The sequence below is a fragment of the Lactuca virosa genome, chromosome 2 (genome assembly GCF_052849685.1).
Source record: "Lactuca virosa cultivar CGN04683 chromosome 2, Lactuca_virosa_CGN04683_v6, whole genome shotgun sequence".
Classification (NCBI taxonomy): Eukaryota; Viridiplantae; Streptophyta; class Magnoliopsida; order Asterales; family Asteraceae; genus Lactuca; species Lactuca virosa.
The window spans coordinates 261,954,756-261,975,859 of NC_136427.1; the positions used below are offsets into that span (position 1 = coordinate 261,954,756).

Below are 21,104 nucleotides of genomic sequence, written 5' to 3' on the forward strand. Positions count from 1 at the left end.
CTTGCAATTTTGTCTTCCCGTTTATTTATTAGGGTTTCTCATGATTTCAGCCTCCATTATCTTTTCTCAAGACATCCAAGGACATCCTATGGTGACTCTCTCCCTAAAGTTATGATATTTGTTTATATTCTGTTTTAGGCTTTGTCATATTGGCCTCTTGATGTGAAACCTATGTGAAGAAACGACTTGTTTCTTCACCCTAGTGACCTCACCGTTACTCTCAATAAGATTATTTTCATTTTGTTATTTTTCGTAGTCAATGTAAACAACTGTGCTATATATTATACACATACATATGGAGTCTTGAACTCATAATCTACTGTTGCAGAAGGCTTGATTAGCATAAATAGGATGACCACTACTTGGATCTTTTTTATTTGATTTAAAAACTTCTGAGTAGTTTATACAAGGAATAATCTAATATAATATGCAATTGTGAGGAAAGAAGCACCAAACAACGTTTTTGGTCGTTTGATTAGATGTCCTGCCAGTTTTTAAAAATCTATCAACTTAGCCTCATATTGAATCACCTTCTTGGAAAAAGCTAGACTGTGATTTTTGATGTGACAGTTTGTACTTATGCAATGTGTAGTTAATATGGACTTTGATTTCTTTTAAAACATCAATTCTTATAATGCTCATCTTGCAGCTAATGTCACAATGTTTGTTTTGGTTATCAAATTGGAAACTACTTATTCATACCATTTTTGAGATTAAATAAGTAAACTTAAGGTGAAAGTGATTCTTTTAAATTTGTATAAGTCATCATGTTAAATTTGGAAATGGTAGGTTTAAAGTTAAAAATTCAGTAAATTCTGTTGGCAGGAATGTTGTATGATAAGTATGATGCAACTTTCAATTTTGTATTTTTATGGGGAGTTTTATGATGTTTAATTTCATTTTTATGTAGGTGTATCTATATCTATATCTATCTAGTTGTGTGTTTGTCTGAAATGATGCAACTTAGCCAAATCAGAGATTGATGTGCTCCATAGGGATAGATGGTTACACTTGACATCCTTATTTTAAAGCGCATATCTCTGATGATAAAACAAAGATGGGTTACTAGCTGACCAGATTTAGTTCATGTACCATATACATAATTTACAAGTCTTTAAAGCAATAAACTCTTAAATTTTAAGTACTACAATATTTAAAAGCATTTACTGTATATATGTAATCTGAAAAAGCAGCTACCACACACAAACTTATGTTTATGTTGAGAAAATTTCTTCAGCTATACTTTTAATTTCATGCAGTTATCCTAATGTGATTATTTATTTATTTATTTGTTTATTTTGTGTGTGTGTGTGGAGGTGAATAACAACATTTTATTGCCTATTTGATTTTCTTTTTGGTTGATTACACCTATTTTAATCTATCTAGTTGATCCAAGTTGAGATTCAGTAGTCTGCAGATATCAAATAGCAGTTCAGAAGTCGAGAAAAAAAATCGAACAACAATGCAGAATTTTATTATCAACTCAATTGCATTAACACCTCACAGAAAGAACAACACTTTTAAGATATGAAATGCATATGTCTTAAAGCAGATTTCCTAGCATTGAAAGAAAGACAGAGAGCTCTCACTATGTGTTGCTAAAATATATGTAAGCTTTTGAGTGGAAAATTACATAAAAACTTACTATAATAAAAATTTCAAGCTCCTACTCGGCTACTTCAAGAGTAATTTCTCTTAAAAGATTTAAAAGCTCATTGCCAAAAAATGCCCTTAGAAAACTTAAAAATAATTAAGAAACAAGATTGATGAGGAGGGCAATGTACTTAATTAGTTGTTAATAATGGTCATGTGTGGATTCTGTTGTCACTGTCATCATAACCTTCACCATAAATGGTAAGGGTCTCTACTGAATCTTCACCACTTGCTTTTGAATACACCAGCCATATGTAAAATGACATGTTAGGACATAAGCAAACTTCCATTCCCAAAATACCCTTCAGACTAACATTACATTGGTCATGATTTCAACAGGTAACTTCATGCTAGGATGAGAGCAAATTTCTATTCCCAAAATACTCTATAAAACCTTCATATAGATTTTCATCCTCAGTTTGCTAAATTTTTGGCAATTATATCTATTAATAAACTACTATTCTTTGAATGGACCAAATAGGGGTGAGCAAAAACCGAACCGACTAAAGAAAAACCGACAAAACCGCAACCGAAAAACCGAAACCGATGCAAAAACCAATGGTGCGGATTTAATTTTTGCAAAAACCGAAGGTCAACGGTTCGATTTGGTTTCTATCCAAAAAACCGGTCCACCAAAACCGAACCGCACCGCAAGCGTGCATAGTAATAAATCAATCAATGTATATTATATACATGCTATTTAAAATACTTATAAACGATAATATATTTATTATATATTTATTTTGTGTTTTTGTAAGACTATATGGGGTGCAAAAGAAATGTTCTATTGTTAGCTAAACGTACTAATCGATTACATGTAATAAGCTTGTAACAAATTATGTCAAAATCAACCAACCTTCAATTCAATTATTAATTAGTTTCTGAGTAGTCACAAGTTATATTTTAAGCGACTTACCGTTTTTGTTTATGTATTTTTGTTTTGAGTTGAAAATGAATGATTTAAAAAAAAACAACACAATAAAAACTTACATGCATATGGTTTTCAGTTCTTACAGTTTTAAAAAACCGCACCAAAAAAAATAAAAAACTGCACCAAAGTCTAAACACGGTTTAAAACCGAAACCGCACCGATACAAACCGAAACCACATTTAAAAACCGAAATACCGAACCATTGTAAAACCGCACCCAACGGTTTTAAGAATACAAAAACCGCACCATGCGGTTTGCGGTTCGGTTTGGCCTTAAAACTGCACCAAACCGCACCATGCTCACCCCTAGAACCAAACACTTTATATTCATACAGTGGCAGATCCCTTTGGAGGCCTGGAGGGGCCATGGCCTCCCCAGTTTTTTGCATGCTTGGGTTTGTGTCAAAACGGATGGTGAAAACATTGAGTAAAGATATTTAAAGAATATTTAATGTCTTCTAAATCAAAACAAACCCCCGAAGAAATTTGGTAATCTAAATCAAATCCCAACAAATCTTAATCACCATGATATTGTGAGACTCTATCGTATCATCAACCAATAACATATTTTATATTCTTTTGATCTAAAAAATACAAAAATACTAATCATAATCAGAATCTATCAAAGCTTTTATAAAAACCACAAAAAAGTTGAGAACGCAAATCTCAAAAAAGTTCAAAAACAAAGAAAAGAAGTCAGGGTCACTGCCGAAAACCATAGTTATCGTCGTTTTAGAAGTAATGTCGGTCGATCGTCAATGCCAAAAACTGTTGTTGTATGTCGTCTTAGAAGTGATGTCGGCCACTGTTGAACATCGTCTCCAGGTATCTCGTCGTGTTCACTTTCACACAACCTTCGTCCTTACCCTTTATTGACATGGTCTCCGCTCTTAAACCCATCATTTTTTTTATTGTTATTGTTGTCTGGTAAGAAAATGTGATCTTTTACTCTATTTTACCTGTAACCTTAGCCCCTACATCTTATCACTTTAACTAATAGAGGTATGTGCTGTCAAAATTTCGAAAGGAAGATGATGCTCTGCTGTCAAAACTAAAAAAAATATCTTTTAATATTTTATGTATTTTTAAAGAGAATTTGTTTCATAATTCTCTCTCTCTTTTTTCTTATTGTACTTATGATTTCATTATTTTATAAACATAAATTAATTGGATTTCTTTCAAATCCGTCCCTGTAACCTATAACCATTTCATATTTATATCTTTCACTTTTCCAATATCTAGGTATATATACTATTTGCAACATTTCTTTACAAAACTTTTTTAAAGTTCTAATAAGTCTTTCAATAATGACTTTAACACATTTTTATTTAGTTTCGCTTTCGGCCCCTCCAATTTTGATGTTTGTGTTCCGCCTATTCATAGATGAAATATAAATTAGAAAGACTTCCCGGACACTTTTATATTCATAGATGAAATTAGAAACACTTTACATTGATGTTAGGGATGGCAAAAAAACCCGAACCCGACGGGAAAACCCGATCCCCGAAGATTTCGGGGCAGGTCAGGTCACTCTTATCGGGTATCAGGTCGGGTTTTGGGTCGTTATCGGGTTTTTTGTTCGGGTTCGGGGCAGGGAGTGGGGTTTGCATGCCCCGCCCCGCCCCGCCCCGAAAAAAATTATATATATATATATATATATATATATATATATATATATATATATATATAATATAATATGACGTTTCAGCCCTCTAACCCATTTCAGCCCCTGAAAGACTCTAACCCTAAATCCCATCACGTATTCCCAATTTCCCACTATCGCTTCTCTTCAAAGTTCCAGCCGACAACCGAGTTATGGACAATCGAAAATTCAAAATTGAAAAACTTAAAATTTCCTCTATGTTCTCGCTCGTTCGTTTTCATTGAAGAGTCGAAGTCGAGTAGTCGACACTCGACCCTTCCCATTGCCTCACATAATCGCAGTCGACCTTCTCGTTGCCTCGCAGATTCGTTAGCACTTTCAATAGCAAGCAACGACTAGCAATCGCATATTTGCAGTTGACCTGCACACCTGTGACGACCAACTCTGAATTCAGGTAAGAATAAGTATTTTTTTGCTGATTATATTCAAAGCACGCCTGTGACATGTTCAATGTTCACAATCTTGTTTTAACCGTTAAAACTGAGCCTCAAATGTTCAGTGTTCTATAAGTATTTTTTTTGTAGTCGATGAATATGATTTGTTTAGAATCATGGTTTTTACCTAATCTGTTTATTAGTTTAGAATCCCATTGACACTGTGACCTGTTGTTTAACTGATTCGTCTAAAATCCTGTTATTGAACTGTTGAATCTGATATGTTTTTACCTGATTAGTTTAGAATCTGATTACCTGTTTAGTCTAAAATCCTGTCTAAAATCATGTTGTTGAACTGTTTACCTGATCTAGTCTCAAAAATGGTATGATTATGAAGTTTCCAATTTGATAACAATAAGTCAATAACCAACCTTGTGACATTAACTGTATGATGAGCATTATAAGAATTGATGTTGTAAAAGAAATCAAAATCCTCAAGTCCTAACGTTCACATCAAAAGCGTTGTATAAACTACTCAGAAAATTTTAATCGAATAAAAAAGCTCCAAGTAGTGGTCAGCCTTTTTATACTAATCGAGCCTTCTGCAACAGTAGATTAAGAGTTCAAGACTCCATATGTATGTGTATAAGAGTTTATTTGCAGCTTCAAAAATAATCAATAGAATATGAAGTAGTCTTAAACCAAATTAATCAAGGTTCTTTATCACATGTGTTTCCAGTCTTGAGCTTTTACCAAAATCAGCAAGATTGTTTATATTGACTTCGGAAATAACAAAATGGAAATGATTTATTCAGAGTAACGGTGAGGCCAACAGGGTGAAGAAAGAATCTGTTTCTTTATAGAGGGTTCGCATCAAGAGGCCAATGCAACAAAGCCTAAAATGAAATATAAACAAATATCATAACTTCAAGGAGATTCTCATCGGTCTCGCAATAGGATGTCCTCGGGATGTCTTAGCAGAGATAATGGAGGCTGAAATCATGAGAAACCCTAATAAATAAACGGGGAAAGGGGGAAAGGAATAAAGAACACTATAAGTATTGATCAAAGCCAAACCCTAAAATTGATCGTCAAAAAGACCGATACGAGTACGACAACTAACAATTTTATAATAGGTTAATCACAAAAAATAATAATAATAACAATAAAAGGGTTATGCTATAAGTACGCCTAAGATGAATGAATTTTGCCCCCCTAACATCAAAATTAGGGGGGCAAAATTCATTCATCTTAGGCGTACTTATAGCATAACCCTTTTATTGTTATTATTATTATTTTTTGTGATTAACCTATTATAAAATTGTTAGTTGTCGTACTCGTATCGGTCTTTTTGACGATCAATTTTAGGGTTTGGCTTTGATCAATACTTATAGTGTTCTTTATTCCTTTCCCCCCTTCCCCGTTTATTTATTAGGGGTTTTCATGATTTCAGCCTCCATTATCTCTGCTAAGACATCCCGATGACATCCTATTGTGAGACCGGTAAGAATCTCCTTGAAGTTATGATATTTGTTTATATTTCATTTTAGGCTTTGTTGCATTGGCCTCTTGATGCGAACCCTCTATAAAGAAACAGATTCTTTCTTCACCCTGTTGGCCTCACCGTTACTCTGAATAAATCATTTCCATTTTGTTATTTCCGAAGTCAATGTAAACAATCTTGCTGATTTTGGTAAAAGCTCAAGACTGGAAACACATGTGATAAAGAACCTTGATTAATTTGGTTTAAGACTACTTCATATTCTATTGATTATTTTTGAAGCTGCAAATAAACTCTTATACACATACATATGGAGTCTTGAACTCTTAATCTACTGTTGCAGAAGGCTCGATTAGTATAAAAAGGCTGACCACTACTTGGAGCTTTTTTATTCGATTAAAATTTTCTGAGTAGTTTATACAACGCTTTTGATGTGAACGTTAGGACTTGAGGATTTTGATTTCTTTTACAACATCAATTCTTATAATGCTCATCATGCAGTTAATGTCACAAGGTTGGTTATTGACTTATTGTTATCAAATTGGAAACTTCATAATCATACCATTTTTGAGACTAGATAAGTAACCTTATAGTGAAAGTGATTCTTTTAAATTTGTATAATCCGTTATTTAAACTTGGAAATGGTAGGTTTAATGTCAAAAATTCGAATTGGATTAGTAATTTCTGTTGGCTGGAATGCAGCATGTTATGTTATAACTTATAAGTATGATGCAACTTTCAGTTTTATATTTTTATGGAGAGTTTTATGCTGTTTAGTTTAATTTGTTTTCGGATTTCAGCCCTGTTTTTCCCCATTAAGTGATTTCTTACTCAAAATTAGGTTTATCTATATCTATATCTACATCCAGTTGTGTGTTTGTCTGTCTGGAATGATGCAACTTAGCCAAATCAGACATTGATGTGCTCCATAGGGATGGATGGTTGAAGTCAACTTACACTTGACATCCTTTTGTTGAAGCGCATCTCTCTGATGATAAAACAGAGATGGGTTTCTAGCTGACCAGATTTAGTTCATAGCTTACAAGTGTTTAAAGGCAAAAAACTCTTAAATTTTTTAGTACAAGTTTCTGTTAAAATGATTTATTCAGCTATATTTTGAATTTCATGCTGTTGTTAGCCTCCTCCTGATGGGATTTTTTTTATGGAGGTGAACAGCTACATTTTATTGCCCATTTGATGTTCTTCTTGGTTGATTACACCCATTATAACCTATCCAATCGAATAGCAGTTCAGAAGTCAGAAATTTTTTTTTTTCCAACAGTTGAAATATAGACATAGAGCTCCCATTATTCGTAGCGTGGACATATGGTAAAGTAAATTAAAATATGATACTTTTGTAATTTTAATAAAGTATGTGACAACCACATGTAACAATTAATTAATAAATTATGACAAAGTCCATGATCTAATAGAACAATACCACACTTAGTGAAAATATAACTCTTTCAAACTTACATCAATGGTGGGGGTCTTTAACTCTCTATTGGATCTTCACCACTTTACTTTGGCATACACCCAGCCATATGTAAAATGGCATCTTAGAACAAGCAAATTTCCATTCCCAGAATACTCTATAAAGCCTTCCTATAATTTTTCATACTCAATTTGCTTTTAATTAACTATTCTTCTTTGAATGAATCAAAGACTTTATCTTTATAGATGAAATAGAAATTAGAAAGACTTGTTTTTTACTGAAAAAAGTGAATAAATACCTCAACAAGCACACTTTTCATGAACTGATCATTTTTAAAGTGTATTATTTATCTACACTGTATTCATTCCACAATTTAATCTTGAGAAAATCCCACCCATGTGATTTTGCTCCCCTTTAAACCGACTGCAAAAATAAAAGAAAAGAAAAAAAAAACCAAAAAAATATTTTTACCTACAACTAATCCTCTTTTTTTATGAAAGATCATTGCTGCTCCCCAAAATTGATGATTTCATGAAATCATCTTCGTAATTCTGTAATTGGATTAATATATCACCTTTTTTTAACTGTGTTTCCCCATTATCATTTCCAGCAACTTCTGCCTGAACTCATTTTTCAGTAAATACAGAAAAATTATATACATATATTAAATCCTAACACGTCTGGGAACAGTAAAATTGTCAAGTTTTAGACTTTTACCACGTCACTTTGTACAAAACTTCAACTTCGTCCTTATACATTTACAACATCTTAACACGGACTATCAGATTGTAAAATCCTCCACCCCTTTCTTTTTCATTGACTTCTCATCCAAAAATAGAGGAATTGGAGACTGTGATCGGTTGATTCTCCCACCGAATCTTATCCGAGAATAGAGGATTACGATCTCATCCAACAAGAAAGGAAATCGATTCCTCGATGACAACCTCCTACACTCTATTGCCGCCAATAAATGCCCGCAACAAACCGCCTCTACCATGTATGTTGTTGGTTCGTTCAACTACCTTATGATTTTTGTTTAATTGCTCCTGTTTCTAATCCTTCTGTGTTATTGAGTGACGTCTCTGACTGTTTGGGTTTGACAATCGACGATTTCCGTCGAACGAATCAGAATTCGATTTCTGTCACCAACACGTCTGCAGTCAATTACCGCCACCATACTTCAGCCTGTGTGAGGAATTTCGGTATGTTGTTGGTTCTTTCAATTTCCTTATTATTTTGTTTCAATTGCTCCGCTTGCTAATCCTTCTGTGTTTTTGAGCGATGTCTCCGAGTTTTTGGGTTTGACTATCAATATCCCGTCTAAGAATCAGGATCCAGTTCTGTCACCAACCTTGTCAGCCATCAATTTCGGCCAACAAACATCAGCCACCAAACGCCTGTTCTACGTTATTGTTTAAAGTTCGGTATGTCTAATATTGTTTTCTATATAATTGATGTTCGTTCTGTTTTTGTTAAACGAAGCCTCCTACTCTTTTTTTAGGAAAAAAAATTACAAGTTAATCTCATTTTAATCGTGATAGCATAGTTCTGACCAAATATCTTTGCTATTTTAAGAACCCTTTCTGTGAAGACCATGGTAGTATCTGATTTTTCATGCTTGGCCTCCATAGACATAAGAACCTGTTTATCTTTCAACGTATATAATTGTATGACCTTCTGATGGCAAGTGATCAAGAGCAAGAAATATATTAATCTATGGGAATAACACAAAAAAGACATTATAAACTTATCTATATTCATGTTGAAGCCATGTGTTTTTAATATCTTGAATAGTAACAACCCAATTATTTGACCTAAACAGTAGAACAACCTTGATAAGAATACCATCATTGTGGAATCTCAAGGGATTAAGATCCTTCAACCAATTGGTCGGCCAGGATTCTAATCCGTTCTAAATTTTTGCTTGCTTTGTGTATTAGTTAAAGCATATAAAAGTAATAATGACAAAATTACCTTTATAGCTTTTCTATCATAAAATTTTTCAAAACCTTTTAAACAATTTAGGTAAAACACAAAGCATTTATATCAGTAAATTTATGAAAAAAAGGTCAGTAAAAGGTAAGTTTCTTATTACATTCTGTAACTATAACCATTACTCAATAAATGAAAGTATGTTGCTGTAATATGGAAAGATATAAAGTATATTGTTATATTGTGGATCCTAATTTGCTATTGATTTCTAAAACCATACACCATGACTCTTAACAATCAATTCATATTAATGTATTTTTAAATTTTAGACGGATTATAGCATGCATTTTCTGAAATGACAATAATGCCACTAACCTTTTTTTTTGTAATGTCAGAAGGAATTTTAACTAAAAACTAAGAAAAAAAAATGATTCATAACTTCCTATCTATCTTACATATTGATACACATAAACCCAATACTGCCCTTAACCATATTTTGTAATGGTAGACGGAAAATTTACCTAATAAAAGCTAACATAACCTGTTCAAATTTTACTGTCTAACACATGTAAATGATAAAATATGATACAAATCTAAAAAAAAAAATCCATAAATGAAAGTATGTTGCTGTAACATGGAAAGATATAAAGTGTATTGTTATTTTGTGGATCCTAATCTGCTACTGATTTCTAAAACCATACACCATGCCTCTTAACAATCAAGTCATATTAATGTATTTTTAAATTTTAGATGGATTTTACCATGCATTTTCTGAAATGACAATAATGCCACTAACCTTTTTTTTTGTAATGTTAGAAGCAATTTTACCTGATACAAGCTAAGAAAAAAATGATTTATAACTTCCTATCTTTCTTACATATTGATACACATAAACCCCTAATCATATTCTATGATTTTATATTACATTTTCACCAAAGGACAATACTGCCCTTAACCGTATTTTGTAAAGCTAGACGGAAAACACAATATCCGTTTCACAGTCACCACAATCAGTGACATAGAAAATCCACAACCAACAATCATATCAACACGAAAAACACAACCTACATCTTCAACAACAATGGAACAACAAACCACCACAACTATGGAGTCCCTCACCCCTACTAAATCACGTGAAATTGGAAAACGCCTCCAAATGGAACATACAGGTAAAAACGACATATAGCAGTTTACTTATTGCTAACACGTAACCAACATCTTACATTACACAGATACACCAAAAAACCACGTCCCACACGAGAGAAATACAAAAACCACGGCGACGCTGACGAAGTAACATATGCCAAAACCAGTAAAACTATTTGATCTTTTCAAAAAATACTTACACTTAAAGTATAGTCCCTTTATTATATTGCTTTTCGTCCATATTAATCTTCTATTTATCTAAGAATTTGTTTGATATCAAATAAAAATTACTTTTCAATTTGTTGTTTTTAGTGTGTTTATTGTTCATGCTTATAGTCGTGGGAGTGAGAAATGTTGGTATCTATTGGAGCATTCTTTTGTTCATGGCGTACAGAATAGCAAGTGTATTATAGGTTGCAAAAGCAATATCTTTACGAACTGCTTCGAGTAAACTTCATGAATAAAAGAGTTTTACAATATAACTTTGTAACATTCACTCTTTCGTCCATCTATGTTTTCACTGTCTTACTTTCCCAAGACAAAACCCACCACCATCTATTATTTTGAATGATGTCTCTAAGTTGGGGTTTGACGTTTCAAACAATTTCTCGACCAGAATTCAGGATTCGATTTTCGTCATCAACACCCGTTTGTGCTCTGTTACTACTACCAAACGTCTGCCACTAACGTGACCCGTGGTTCACCACGGGCTTATACACTAGTTACAATTAATTAACATAGAAAGTGGTTATCAAACCATAATTTTGCCTAATTCAAAAGGACCAGCTAAAGACTTTAGATCCATCCAACCCATTTCTATTGTTTTAAACTAAAATAGTGTAAAAATTGTTGCAAATAATGTTTCAACTCAATCTTTTACACCCATTTCGTACACCAAAAAAGTATATTTCCTAATATATATTTTTTATAACTTATATTGATTATCAAAATCATCCTTCAACTGCCAGATTTTTAAAAATTTATTTTCAAATTTATTTTGTTGTAATAACTACATAAAATATATTACTACAAAGCATAACCAAATAAATTATTTGCATATTATTAAATAATATCAATTTAATATATAGTATAATATTATAATTAATGATTATTATATTTATAATATACCTAGTCATTTTTTATAAACTAAAATAAATAAACATAGAATTTGAGGGACTAAAATGACATTTGAAAATTTGACACCATTTTTGTGCAAATGAATAATATAACACTAAATGTAGTGTTATACTACTCCTTTTAGAGAAATTTACTAATTTAGCAAAATTTGCTAATTACTTTTCAAGTAGTCGGATATTTTTTTTTATTTTATAAAATAGTTACTAAAATCGTAGATGGCTAGATACCATTTGTTATTTAGGCTTTCCACATGCTATTTCACGAATGTTATAAAAATGCTAAATTTTTTCAATCGGGACACCAAATCGCAGATAGACTTTGTTCCATCTACGATTTCCTCTGTTCTCCATCTACGATTTTACTTTTTATTTTATTTTATTATTTTTTTATTTTTAGGTTTGACTATGAATTTGGTTAGGTTGACTATGAATTCGGGAGAATGAACAGAATCGTCTATTGTTCTTCGATCAAGGACTTTGAGAGAGTTTTCCCAAATTGAAAGATGAAAAAATGAGGGTTTTCCAAAAAAAAAATGATATCTATTCTTGGGATGGTCAAAATCACAGATGGACTTGGTCCAAATTGAAGATGGAAGTCCATCTACGAATCTACAAGTTTTTTATGCACAATTTGTGCATTAATGACTTGTACATTCGCAGATAAACTTCTGATTTTATCGATGGTCCCTAATTACCTACGATTTTAATGGCTATTTTAAGAAATTTGCTAATTTTTGGCTATTTTGTGAAAACTAATTAGCAAATTTGGTCATATTTGCAAATTTCTCTTCCTTTTACACCAAAATGGTGCAAGAAATGGAAGGGGTTTGTATATTGAGTGACACCATTTTGGTGTGAAAAATGAGATATAGAGTAGGATTGGAGAGGCCCTTAATTATTGAACTTGATATTATAAAACTTAACAAATTATTTGTAACTCATAATATAACTTGATTGCCTTTATAAAACATTGTTTTTAAATATTCTTTGAGGTATTTACAGTTTTATACATTTATTCATATAAGAGAATCAACCATGTAGAGAGAAACAACGGTGGCTTGGATGACGGTGGCGAGCCGCAATCACTTGGATAACGGTCAATGAAAGTGTAGAGAACATAAAGAGAAAGATATACTGAGAGAAAGGTAGAAGAAAAAACAGGGCACAACTAAGGGTTTATTTGGAGAAACTTGACCAAAGATGATGGATGATCGGTGTTATTGCTGTTTCGGTGGTGTTGTGGTCGTAGTCATGGTGAATTTATGGTGGTTCGGTTCTTAGTGGCTGTAATGTTAATATCCGCGGATGGTGGTGTCAGCGGTAGGAGGAAGAAAGACCAACAACTAGCCCTGTCGAAAATACCCGATACCCGAATTACCCGCCCGATTTTTTCGGGTATTGGGTAAATCGGGTATCGGGTAAATTTTTTCGGGTAATCCGATTTTTTTCAGGTCGGGTAAATGGTACGTTTGTTGGGTTTCGGGTATACCCGAATTACCCGAATTATTTTAATTTTTTTTTCATAGAGCTTGTACTCTGTAGCAGGTATTTGATCACGCTTACACTAACTATTATTATTGTAAAACATGAATCTTTTTTATTATGACAATATGACACTAACAATATTAAAAGTAATTGTTTATATATCATCATGTTCTTTAAAACTTAACAATTTTCTAGATTACAATTTTTATTGCAACTAACAAACTCATTATCTTGATGAACTTCAGAAAATGACAAAACTTATGGTTACAATTATCTTAAACATTTTAAACTTTTAAATTAAGATATTTAAGTATTTGTTTTTTTAACATCTTATTAGATTAGATTAAGTTGTTAAAAAATTACTTGATATCTCAAATATTATTGGCTAAAAAATCTCAATTTTCAAAGCTTGAGTAACTTCGTTTATGCCTCGTTTGTTTATATAAACAAGACTAATAAAGCACGACATATTTATTCCATTAAATTTATTTTCAGGTGAAATTAAAAAAAAAATATATATATATTTCGGGTAATACCCGAATTACCCAAACCCGACCCGATACCCGATACCCGAATTACCCAAACCAGAATTTAATTTGGGTCGGGTAACGGGTATTTTTTTTAACATGAAAAACCCGAATTACCCGACCCGAATTACCCGAAACCCAAAAAAATTACCCGATCAACACCCCTACCAGCAACGCTGGCCATGACAACACATATGGTGATGATGTGGCGTGTAACGCCTGTGTTTTTGGGCTTGTCATTAATGTTGATATAATAGTCTAGGTTAACCTTTGTAACCCGTTTTGAAATAATAGAAGTGTATTATTTGAGTATTATGTGTTATGTGCTTAATTGTGTGTCTTAATTTAATTAAGAATAAAAATAAGCGTTAAAATGAAATGTTAGATAAAGCCGATATCTATGGATAATGTTGTAGTAGTTGAAACGAGGTTTCCGAATATATAAAGAATGCCAAAATCCGAGTTATAACGAAGAAGTTATGGCCGGTCGAAGTTTTGCGACAGAACCGGCAACGCTGAATGACGTAAAAAGTAAAATTTACGTTAGAGCGATATTTAGCCTTAGCGATCTAAACGAAAGTCGTACAATACGTTAAACCGAGAGCATGCATAAAAAGAATGCCCAAATCTGACTTCGTATGAGGAAGTTATGATTTTCCGGAGTTTCGACTTAGCAGTATACAACCCGAATACTCGATTTGAGATCGAGCGGTTTTTAGCCGAAACTTTCTAAATGAGAATTGAAGATCTCATCGTTAGTAGTCCAACGGTAAAAAGACAGACGAAAACGGACGTCGGATGAAGAAGTTATGATTTTATAACGAAGTTTTCCTGTCCCGGCCTACTAAAAATAAATAATAAAAATAAAAGTCAAAATTAGCCGACGAAGTCTAAACGAAAGTTGTTGAGCGTAGTCTCACCTACGCGTGGATATAAAGAACGTCGAAAACGGAGTTCGTATGAAGAAGATATGAATTTCTGAAGTTTTTAAATAATTAATATTTATTTTTATTTCGGATAATATCCCGAAGCTGAGGAGTCATCGATCTGATCCGAAGGGTACGCCCCGCGTAGCCTTGCGTACGCCCAGCGTACCTCGGTCTTATGCGGTCCGAGAGCGAGCCACGATTCACCACCGAGACGTTGCCACCTGGAGGTCTGATCCGGAGTACGCCCCGCGTACTGGAGCATTACGCCCAGCGTAATGCGAGGATCAGCCCCTATAAAAGGGCATGCGAGGGCAGCCGATTTCTTTTGCCATTTTCTTCCTTTCTCTCATATATTTTCCTCGATTTGCATGCCAATTATATCCCGGAGCCCCGATATCATTCCCGAGTCCCGAGACAAGTTCCGAAGTCCCGAAGATCCCGAGAAGCGAAGTTTCCGAGCCGAAACTCTGCCCGCGAGAAGCCCAGTTTTCAAGGAAAACATCCCGGTTTTATCGGAAAAGTTTATTTTAAGAGTCGAGGTGCTGTCCGATCGTTTTCTTATCAAGTGAGTGTATATTGTTTTCTTCTAACACATAGATATGAAGTATTCTTGTAAAAATACGTGTTACGTGTTTATATATTATTTGTTTATGTGAACTAGTTGTTGAATGGATGTTTTGTACAGGTTTTAAGCTGTATATAAATGTATATATTTTATCTACTAATATGTTGGGTAGAACATGGGTAGACAGTTGGTGTGTGATAAATTAAAATGATGAGAGGCCTCGATGTTGTTGTTGATCTAGTCATCTAGCGGAGTATGGATGACGACCACATACTCATTCTAGACAGTCCAGTGGAACACTAGCAGACTCATAACCTGTAGGTGTTGTGAACGATATGTTCACCGGTGTACTCTATCCCCCTCATGGTTGCCTTTAGGACATCTATTGCTAAGGAAGCCCCTTTGCAGTAATGTCCGTCCCGATGAAAAATCCTAGATTAGGTCCCTTGAGATAGATGTTGTTTTAGGGACGTAAAATGAGGATAACGGAAATGGGTAATCGGGTTATTGTTGGTTGGTGAAATTAAATATAATTATTTATTGTGGGTCGAAAACCCTATATGCTCATCAGGCTCCCAAGCCTGACCCACTCAGTTTATTTGTATTACAGGAAGTGGCGCAAGGGCATAAGATGGATGAATCATCAAGTTGTTTTGTTTACAAGTCTGTATATGTGGATATTTGTTGAATGACTTGTAATGTTATCGTTTATGCTTTATGGTCTGTATCGGAACATGACATCCCGAGTTTTGATTATATAATGAAAATGCATCTCTTGATGAAATGCTTTGATAAAATTTTATTTTATCATATTTTGTTTTTGGGAACAAATTCCGCAACTCTTTTAAATCAAAAGAATTTACTCTGAAATTATTTAAAAAAAAGCATAAATGAAACCGGTCTTTTCTGGCCGAGATTTCGGGGATGTCACATGGCGGCTCAGATATCGGTGGCGGGGATGCTGGTGGTCGATGTGGTGGCAGCGGTAACTTCTTCTATTAAGGTTTAAAAAGAAGGTTCATGAGATGAATTATGGTTTCTTTAGAGTATGGAGAGGGTTTATAGAGAGATAATGTGTATGAATGGGTATTGATATAAATAGATGATGATTGAGTCACGATTACAACCATTAAATTACTTGATATCTCAGATATTATTGGCTAAAAAATCTCAATTTTCAAAGCTTGAGTAACTTCGTTTATGCCTCGTTTGTTTATATAAACAAGACTAATAAAGCACGACATATTTATTCCATTAAATTTATTTTCAGGTGAAATTAAAAAAAAATATATATATATATTTCGGGTAATACCCGAATTACCCAAACCCGACCCGATACCCGAATTACCCAAACCCGAATTACCCGAATTTAATTTGGGTCGGGTAACGGGTATTTTTTTTTAACATGAAAAACCCGAATTACCCGAAACCCAAAAAAATTACCCGATCAACACCCCTACCAGCAACGCTGGCGATGACAACACATATGGTGATGATGTGGCGGCTCAGATATCGGTGGCGGGGATGCTGGTGGTCGATGTGGTGGCAGCGGTAACTTCTTCTATTAAGGTTTAAAAAGAAGGTTCATGAGATGTATTATGGTTTCTTTAGAGTATGGAGAGGGTTTATAGAGAGATAATGTGTATGAATGGGTATTGATATAAATAGATGATGCTTGAGTCACGATTACAACCATTAAATGTGTCATGTTGTATTGGTTTGTGTGGAGTTGAACCATTAAACAATTTGAGAGAGTTTTGTACTAACACAACCCATTTAATTAGTGTGTTGTGTCAACTTATTTATTTTCTTGTTGAGTTTATATTGAACTCGTCTTGTTAACATGTTAGGCTTTAAGCCTTGTAAATGTAACATATAATGTCATATTAAAACAATAAACTCACATCGAGAAAACATAATCCCACCGAATAAGTATGAAATAACAAAGGGATGAAACAAAAAGTAGGGGTTTCATTGGAAAAATTATTTCCACTATCATGATTTTTGATAGACCTCGCAAATATATCGTGTCGGTTCGTGTCGAGTTGAAATATTAAACAGACTTGACCATAATCTGACCCTTTTAATTAACGTGTCGTGTCGTATCAACAAATTTATTTTTATGTTAAGTTCGTATCAGGTTAGCGGGTTAGGATTTAGATTTGAGTTGAAATTCTCAATATCAATCTAACCCATGTAATTTTGTTTTATGCCATTCAGTCTATTTAATTTTTTAAAGATAGACTTATGTTTTTAGGGTTGGCCATGGATATATATATATATATATATATATATATATATATATATATATATATTTTGATTAAAAAACTATAAAGTTAAGAATAAAATAATAATTTTGTACGTATTTAACAAGACAAAACAAACGGTGTCAATGAAAGACCTAATTGAAAACAAATTGAAACCCTAAAGTTGAAACGGGCAATATAAATTTTTCCAGGGATCCAATACATAAGTTTTATATAACTGGATGGACCATTTCTGGAATTTGCTATGGCTTCGATGTTTGACCGAGAACAGGAGACGTCCAACGGTGGAGATTTCTCGATAAAGAAAGTACAAGCAGACGGAAGCACAACGAGCATTCTAGAGGCTTCTTTAGTATCGTTTATATAAGGATCAATCAATCTGGGCCGTCCACATCTACCTCGTTAAATACTATATACCTCCCACCCTCAAATTCCAATCCCCTCTCTCAACACGAACATAGCCGAGTCAAGTCTTCCCGTATCGATCTACTTCTTCGTTGGTACGCTTCTGTCTATCTAACAGATTCCTTTTTTTTACACCTATCTGTTTATATCTTTCGGCGATCGGTTGATGAATTCGATCTGGTTTTGATCTTATTATGTTTTATCTTTGCGTGTTTGTGTTAGATTTGTAATTGAACATTGAAGATCGCAGAAGAAGAACAAGATGTTTGGAAGAGCACCGAAGAAGAGCGATAATACGAAGTATTACGAGATCCTCGGGGTCCCGAAGAATGCTTCCCAGGATGATCTCAAGAAGGCTTATCGTAAAGCCGCCATTAAGAATCATCCTGATAAGGGAGGAGATCCCGAAAAGGTTCTACTATCTAACCCTGACGTTTTATCTTTTATATATTTTTTGCTTTGTTTGTCTTTTTATACGTTGCTTAATCAATTCTTGGATGATGTGCTATTCTCAAACGTAATCTGGTATTTGTTGTGATGGTAGTTTGTCGAAGATGATCGTGTAATTTAATTCCGTATCTGGTTTAAGATTAGCTTCAATGATTTGTTTGAGGATGGGTAATTTAGACCCGAAACTTCTGAAGTGTTGATAAGTTCCAATAATTCCAGTCATTGAATTTCCAAAAATTGCTAGTTTTTATTTGAACTGAAAATACTTGGCTCCGTGAGTCTTCCCAAATAATGAATATTATAAACTGAATCATCAAATTGTTGGTTAACTGATGCCATGTCTTGGTAATAGCAAGTTTCAGCTTTTTCGTTCGTGTTCAATTTTCTACATTATATAGGCTAGATATCATATACATATTCTATATTACACTCAAGCCCTTGTTTATAACAACTCAGTAAAATGGTGTTTATCTTTGTACACGTACTCACATACTCGAAATTGTGTCTACTTTTTAGTTTAAAGAGCTTGCCCAAGCATATGAGGTATTGAGTGACCCAGAGAAGCGTGAGATATACGATCAGTATGGTGAGGATGCCTTGAAGGAAGGAATGGGTGGTGGAGGTGGTGGTCATGATCCCTTTGACATCTTCCAATCTTTTTTTGGTGGTGGTAATCCCTTTGGAGGTTAGAAATCTAGGACTAAGTTAATTTCAGAATTTGTTTTTTGATATGTAAGTTTTTTATTCTTTAACTCATTTGAAATCTTCTGTATCCAGGTGGTGGTGGTGGCAGCAGCAGGGGTCGTAGGCAAAGAAGGGGCGAAGATGTCATTCACCCCCTTAAAGTTTCCCTTGAAGACCTCTACAATGGAACATCCAAGAAACTATCTCTTTCACGTAATGTAATCTGCTCCAAGTGTAAGGGGTGAGTTCTCATCTTCCTACTTGTATTGGTTCCCTTTCTTCTTTCACCAACTCAAATTCAAATCTTGCAGAAAGGGTTCAAAGTCAGGTGCTTCAATGAAGTGTGCAGGCTGTCAAGGTTCAGGAATGAAAGTCTCCATCAGACATCTTGGCCCATCTATGATCCAACAAATGCAGCATCCTTGTAACGAGTGCAAGGGCACTGGTGAAACCATTAATGATAAAGATCGCTGCACACAGTGCAAAGGTGAGAAAGTTGTTCAAGAGAAGAAGGTTCTGGAAGTCCACGTGGAAAAGGGGATGCAGAATTCCCAGAAGATCACCTTCCCTGGTGAAGCAGATGAAGCTGTAAGCTTTTTTCATTTATAACTTGTCTGGATGTATAAAGTCATGTATATATTTAGATTATAGACTGATTTTGTTTATGTTTTTTGCAGCCTGACACGGTTACTGGTGATATTGTGTTTGTGTTGCAACAAAAAGAGCACCCTAAGTTCAAGAGAAAGGGTGATGACTTGTTTGTTGAGCACACGTTGAGTTTAACCGAGGCTCTGTGTGGGTTCCAGTTTATTTTAACTCATTTGGATAGCAGACAGCTTCTCATCAAATCGGAACCTGGGGAGGTTGTTAAGCCTGGTAAGTTTGTGAATTTCTTTAGAAAAGTTGTTAGATTTAATCTGTTTTTGGTTGTTAATTTATGATCTTTGTTTGTGTAGATCAATTCAAGGCAATAAATGATGAAGGAATGCCAATGTATCAGAGGCCATTCATGAAGGGGAAGCTGTACATCCACTTCACTGTGGAGTTCCCGGAATCATTGTCACCTGAGCAGTGTAAGGCGTTGGAGGGGGTGCTGCCACCTAAGCCTTCCATGCAGATGACAGATATGGAGTTGGATGAATGTGAGGAGACAACTCTGCATGATGTCAACATTGAAGAGGAGATGAGAAGAAAACAGCAGCAACAAGCTCAAGAAGCTTATGATGAAGATGAAGATATGCATGGTGGTGCACAGAGGGTACAATGTGCACAGCAATGAAGATGTGCATTGAAACATGGTGCTCGTTTATAGGGGTTCTGGGAAGATAATAATATCTGGTGTAATTTTTATTTTTTTGTTATGCTATACTATAGTGATAAATCCGGTCTATCTATTTTGGTAAGTGTTTAAGATGTATGGATGATTTACTCGTTTTGAACAATGATTTTGCGAAGCTTTTTCAGTCTTTCTGGATATCCTTGCCTGCTATTTTTATTACCCTTGTTTGTTTCCAAGGGTTTTATTTTATTTTATTTATTGTTTGTTTTTTAAAGTAGGTTTTGGTTTTGGTTTTTTTGGTAGTAAAGAAATATTTTTTCTGTTATATATCAGAGTAGTGGTAACTGTTTTCACACTGTCTCGATTTTATTTCCAGAGTACTGGTATCATGTTGAAGACTTTAAATCATGACAGTGACATTTAAAAACGGGTTAAAGGCTTGTGAGATTGTGTTTTAAAGAGAGAAAGTGGTAATGACAAAGTATAAAATTATGCGGGCTGTAAAAAGGATAGACAAAATTGCAAAAATGGTCCATGTGGGAAGATTTTTTTTTTTTAGTCCAAACCCCGATTTTTTTTGATTAATAGTCTTTTTGAGTTAAGTTTCGTTGCGTTTTTTGTCCCTCTAAATAGTAAAATGACTGTAATACCCTTGGGGTATTTATTTTCCATTTTTCTTTCATTTCTTTTTAAATCAAATATCAATTTATTTATTTTAATAATTAAAAAAATAACAAAGAGTC

At 34.0% G+C, this 21,104-nt stretch overlaps 1 protein-coding gene, 1 long non-coding RNA gene and 2 other non-coding genes across 4 annotated transcripts; all 4 read left to right on the plus strand.

Annotated features, from left to right (window-relative positions):
• Positions 1–948: 948 nt before the first annotated feature.
• On the plus strand, positions 949–1,078 carry LOC145161840 (small nucleolar RNA snoR127). Its single transcript, XR_013738712.1, has one exon. It is a non-coding gene; the product is annotated as a small nucleolar RNA snoR127 (small nucleolar RNA).
• Positions 1,079–4,299: 3,221 nt separating this feature from the next.
• LOC145160947 (uncharacterized) lies at positions 4,300–11,598 on the plus strand. Its single transcript, XR_013738272.1, has 3 exons — positions 4,300–4,640; positions 8,395–8,980; positions 10,427–11,598. It is a non-coding gene; the product is annotated as an uncharacterized LOC145160947 (long non-coding RNA).
• On the plus strand, positions 7,007–7,147 carry LOC145161838 (small nucleolar RNA snoR127). Its single transcript, XR_013738711.1, has one exon. It is a non-coding gene; the product is annotated as a small nucleolar RNA snoR127 (small nucleolar RNA).
• A 6,313-nt stretch (positions 11,599–17,911) lies between the features above and the next one.
• Positions 17,912–20,548, plus strand: LOC145160946 (dnaJ protein homolog). Its single transcript, XM_079080333.1, has 7 exons — positions 17,912–18,043; positions 18,171–18,360; positions 18,915–19,083; positions 19,176–19,323; positions 19,394–19,670; positions 19,760–19,958; positions 20,039–20,548. The coding sequence occupies exons 2-7, from the start codon at positions 18,211–18,213 to the stop codon at positions 20,359–20,361; spliced, it is 1,266 nt and encodes a 421-aa protein (XP_078936459.1). The 5' UTR covers positions 17,912–18,043; positions 18,171–18,210; the 3' UTR covers positions 20,362–20,548.
• The last annotated feature ends 556 nt before the right edge of the window (positions 20,549–21,104 follow it).

Bases quoted from the DNA above. Each gene is read 5' to 3' on its own strand.
- LOC145160946 (XM_079080333.1), top strand. From the start codon at position 18,211: ATGTTTGGAAGAGCACCGAAGAAGAGCGATAATACGAAGTATTACGAG. The intron at 19,084-19,175 runs GTTAGAAATCTA...TTCTGTATCCAG, and splicing joins TGGTGGTAATCCCTTTGGAG to GTGGTGGTGGTGGCAGCAGC. The intron at 19,959-20,038 runs GTAAGTTTGTGA...TTGTTTGTGTAG, and splicing joins TGGGGAGGTTGTTAAGCCTG to ATCAATTCAAGGCAATAAAT.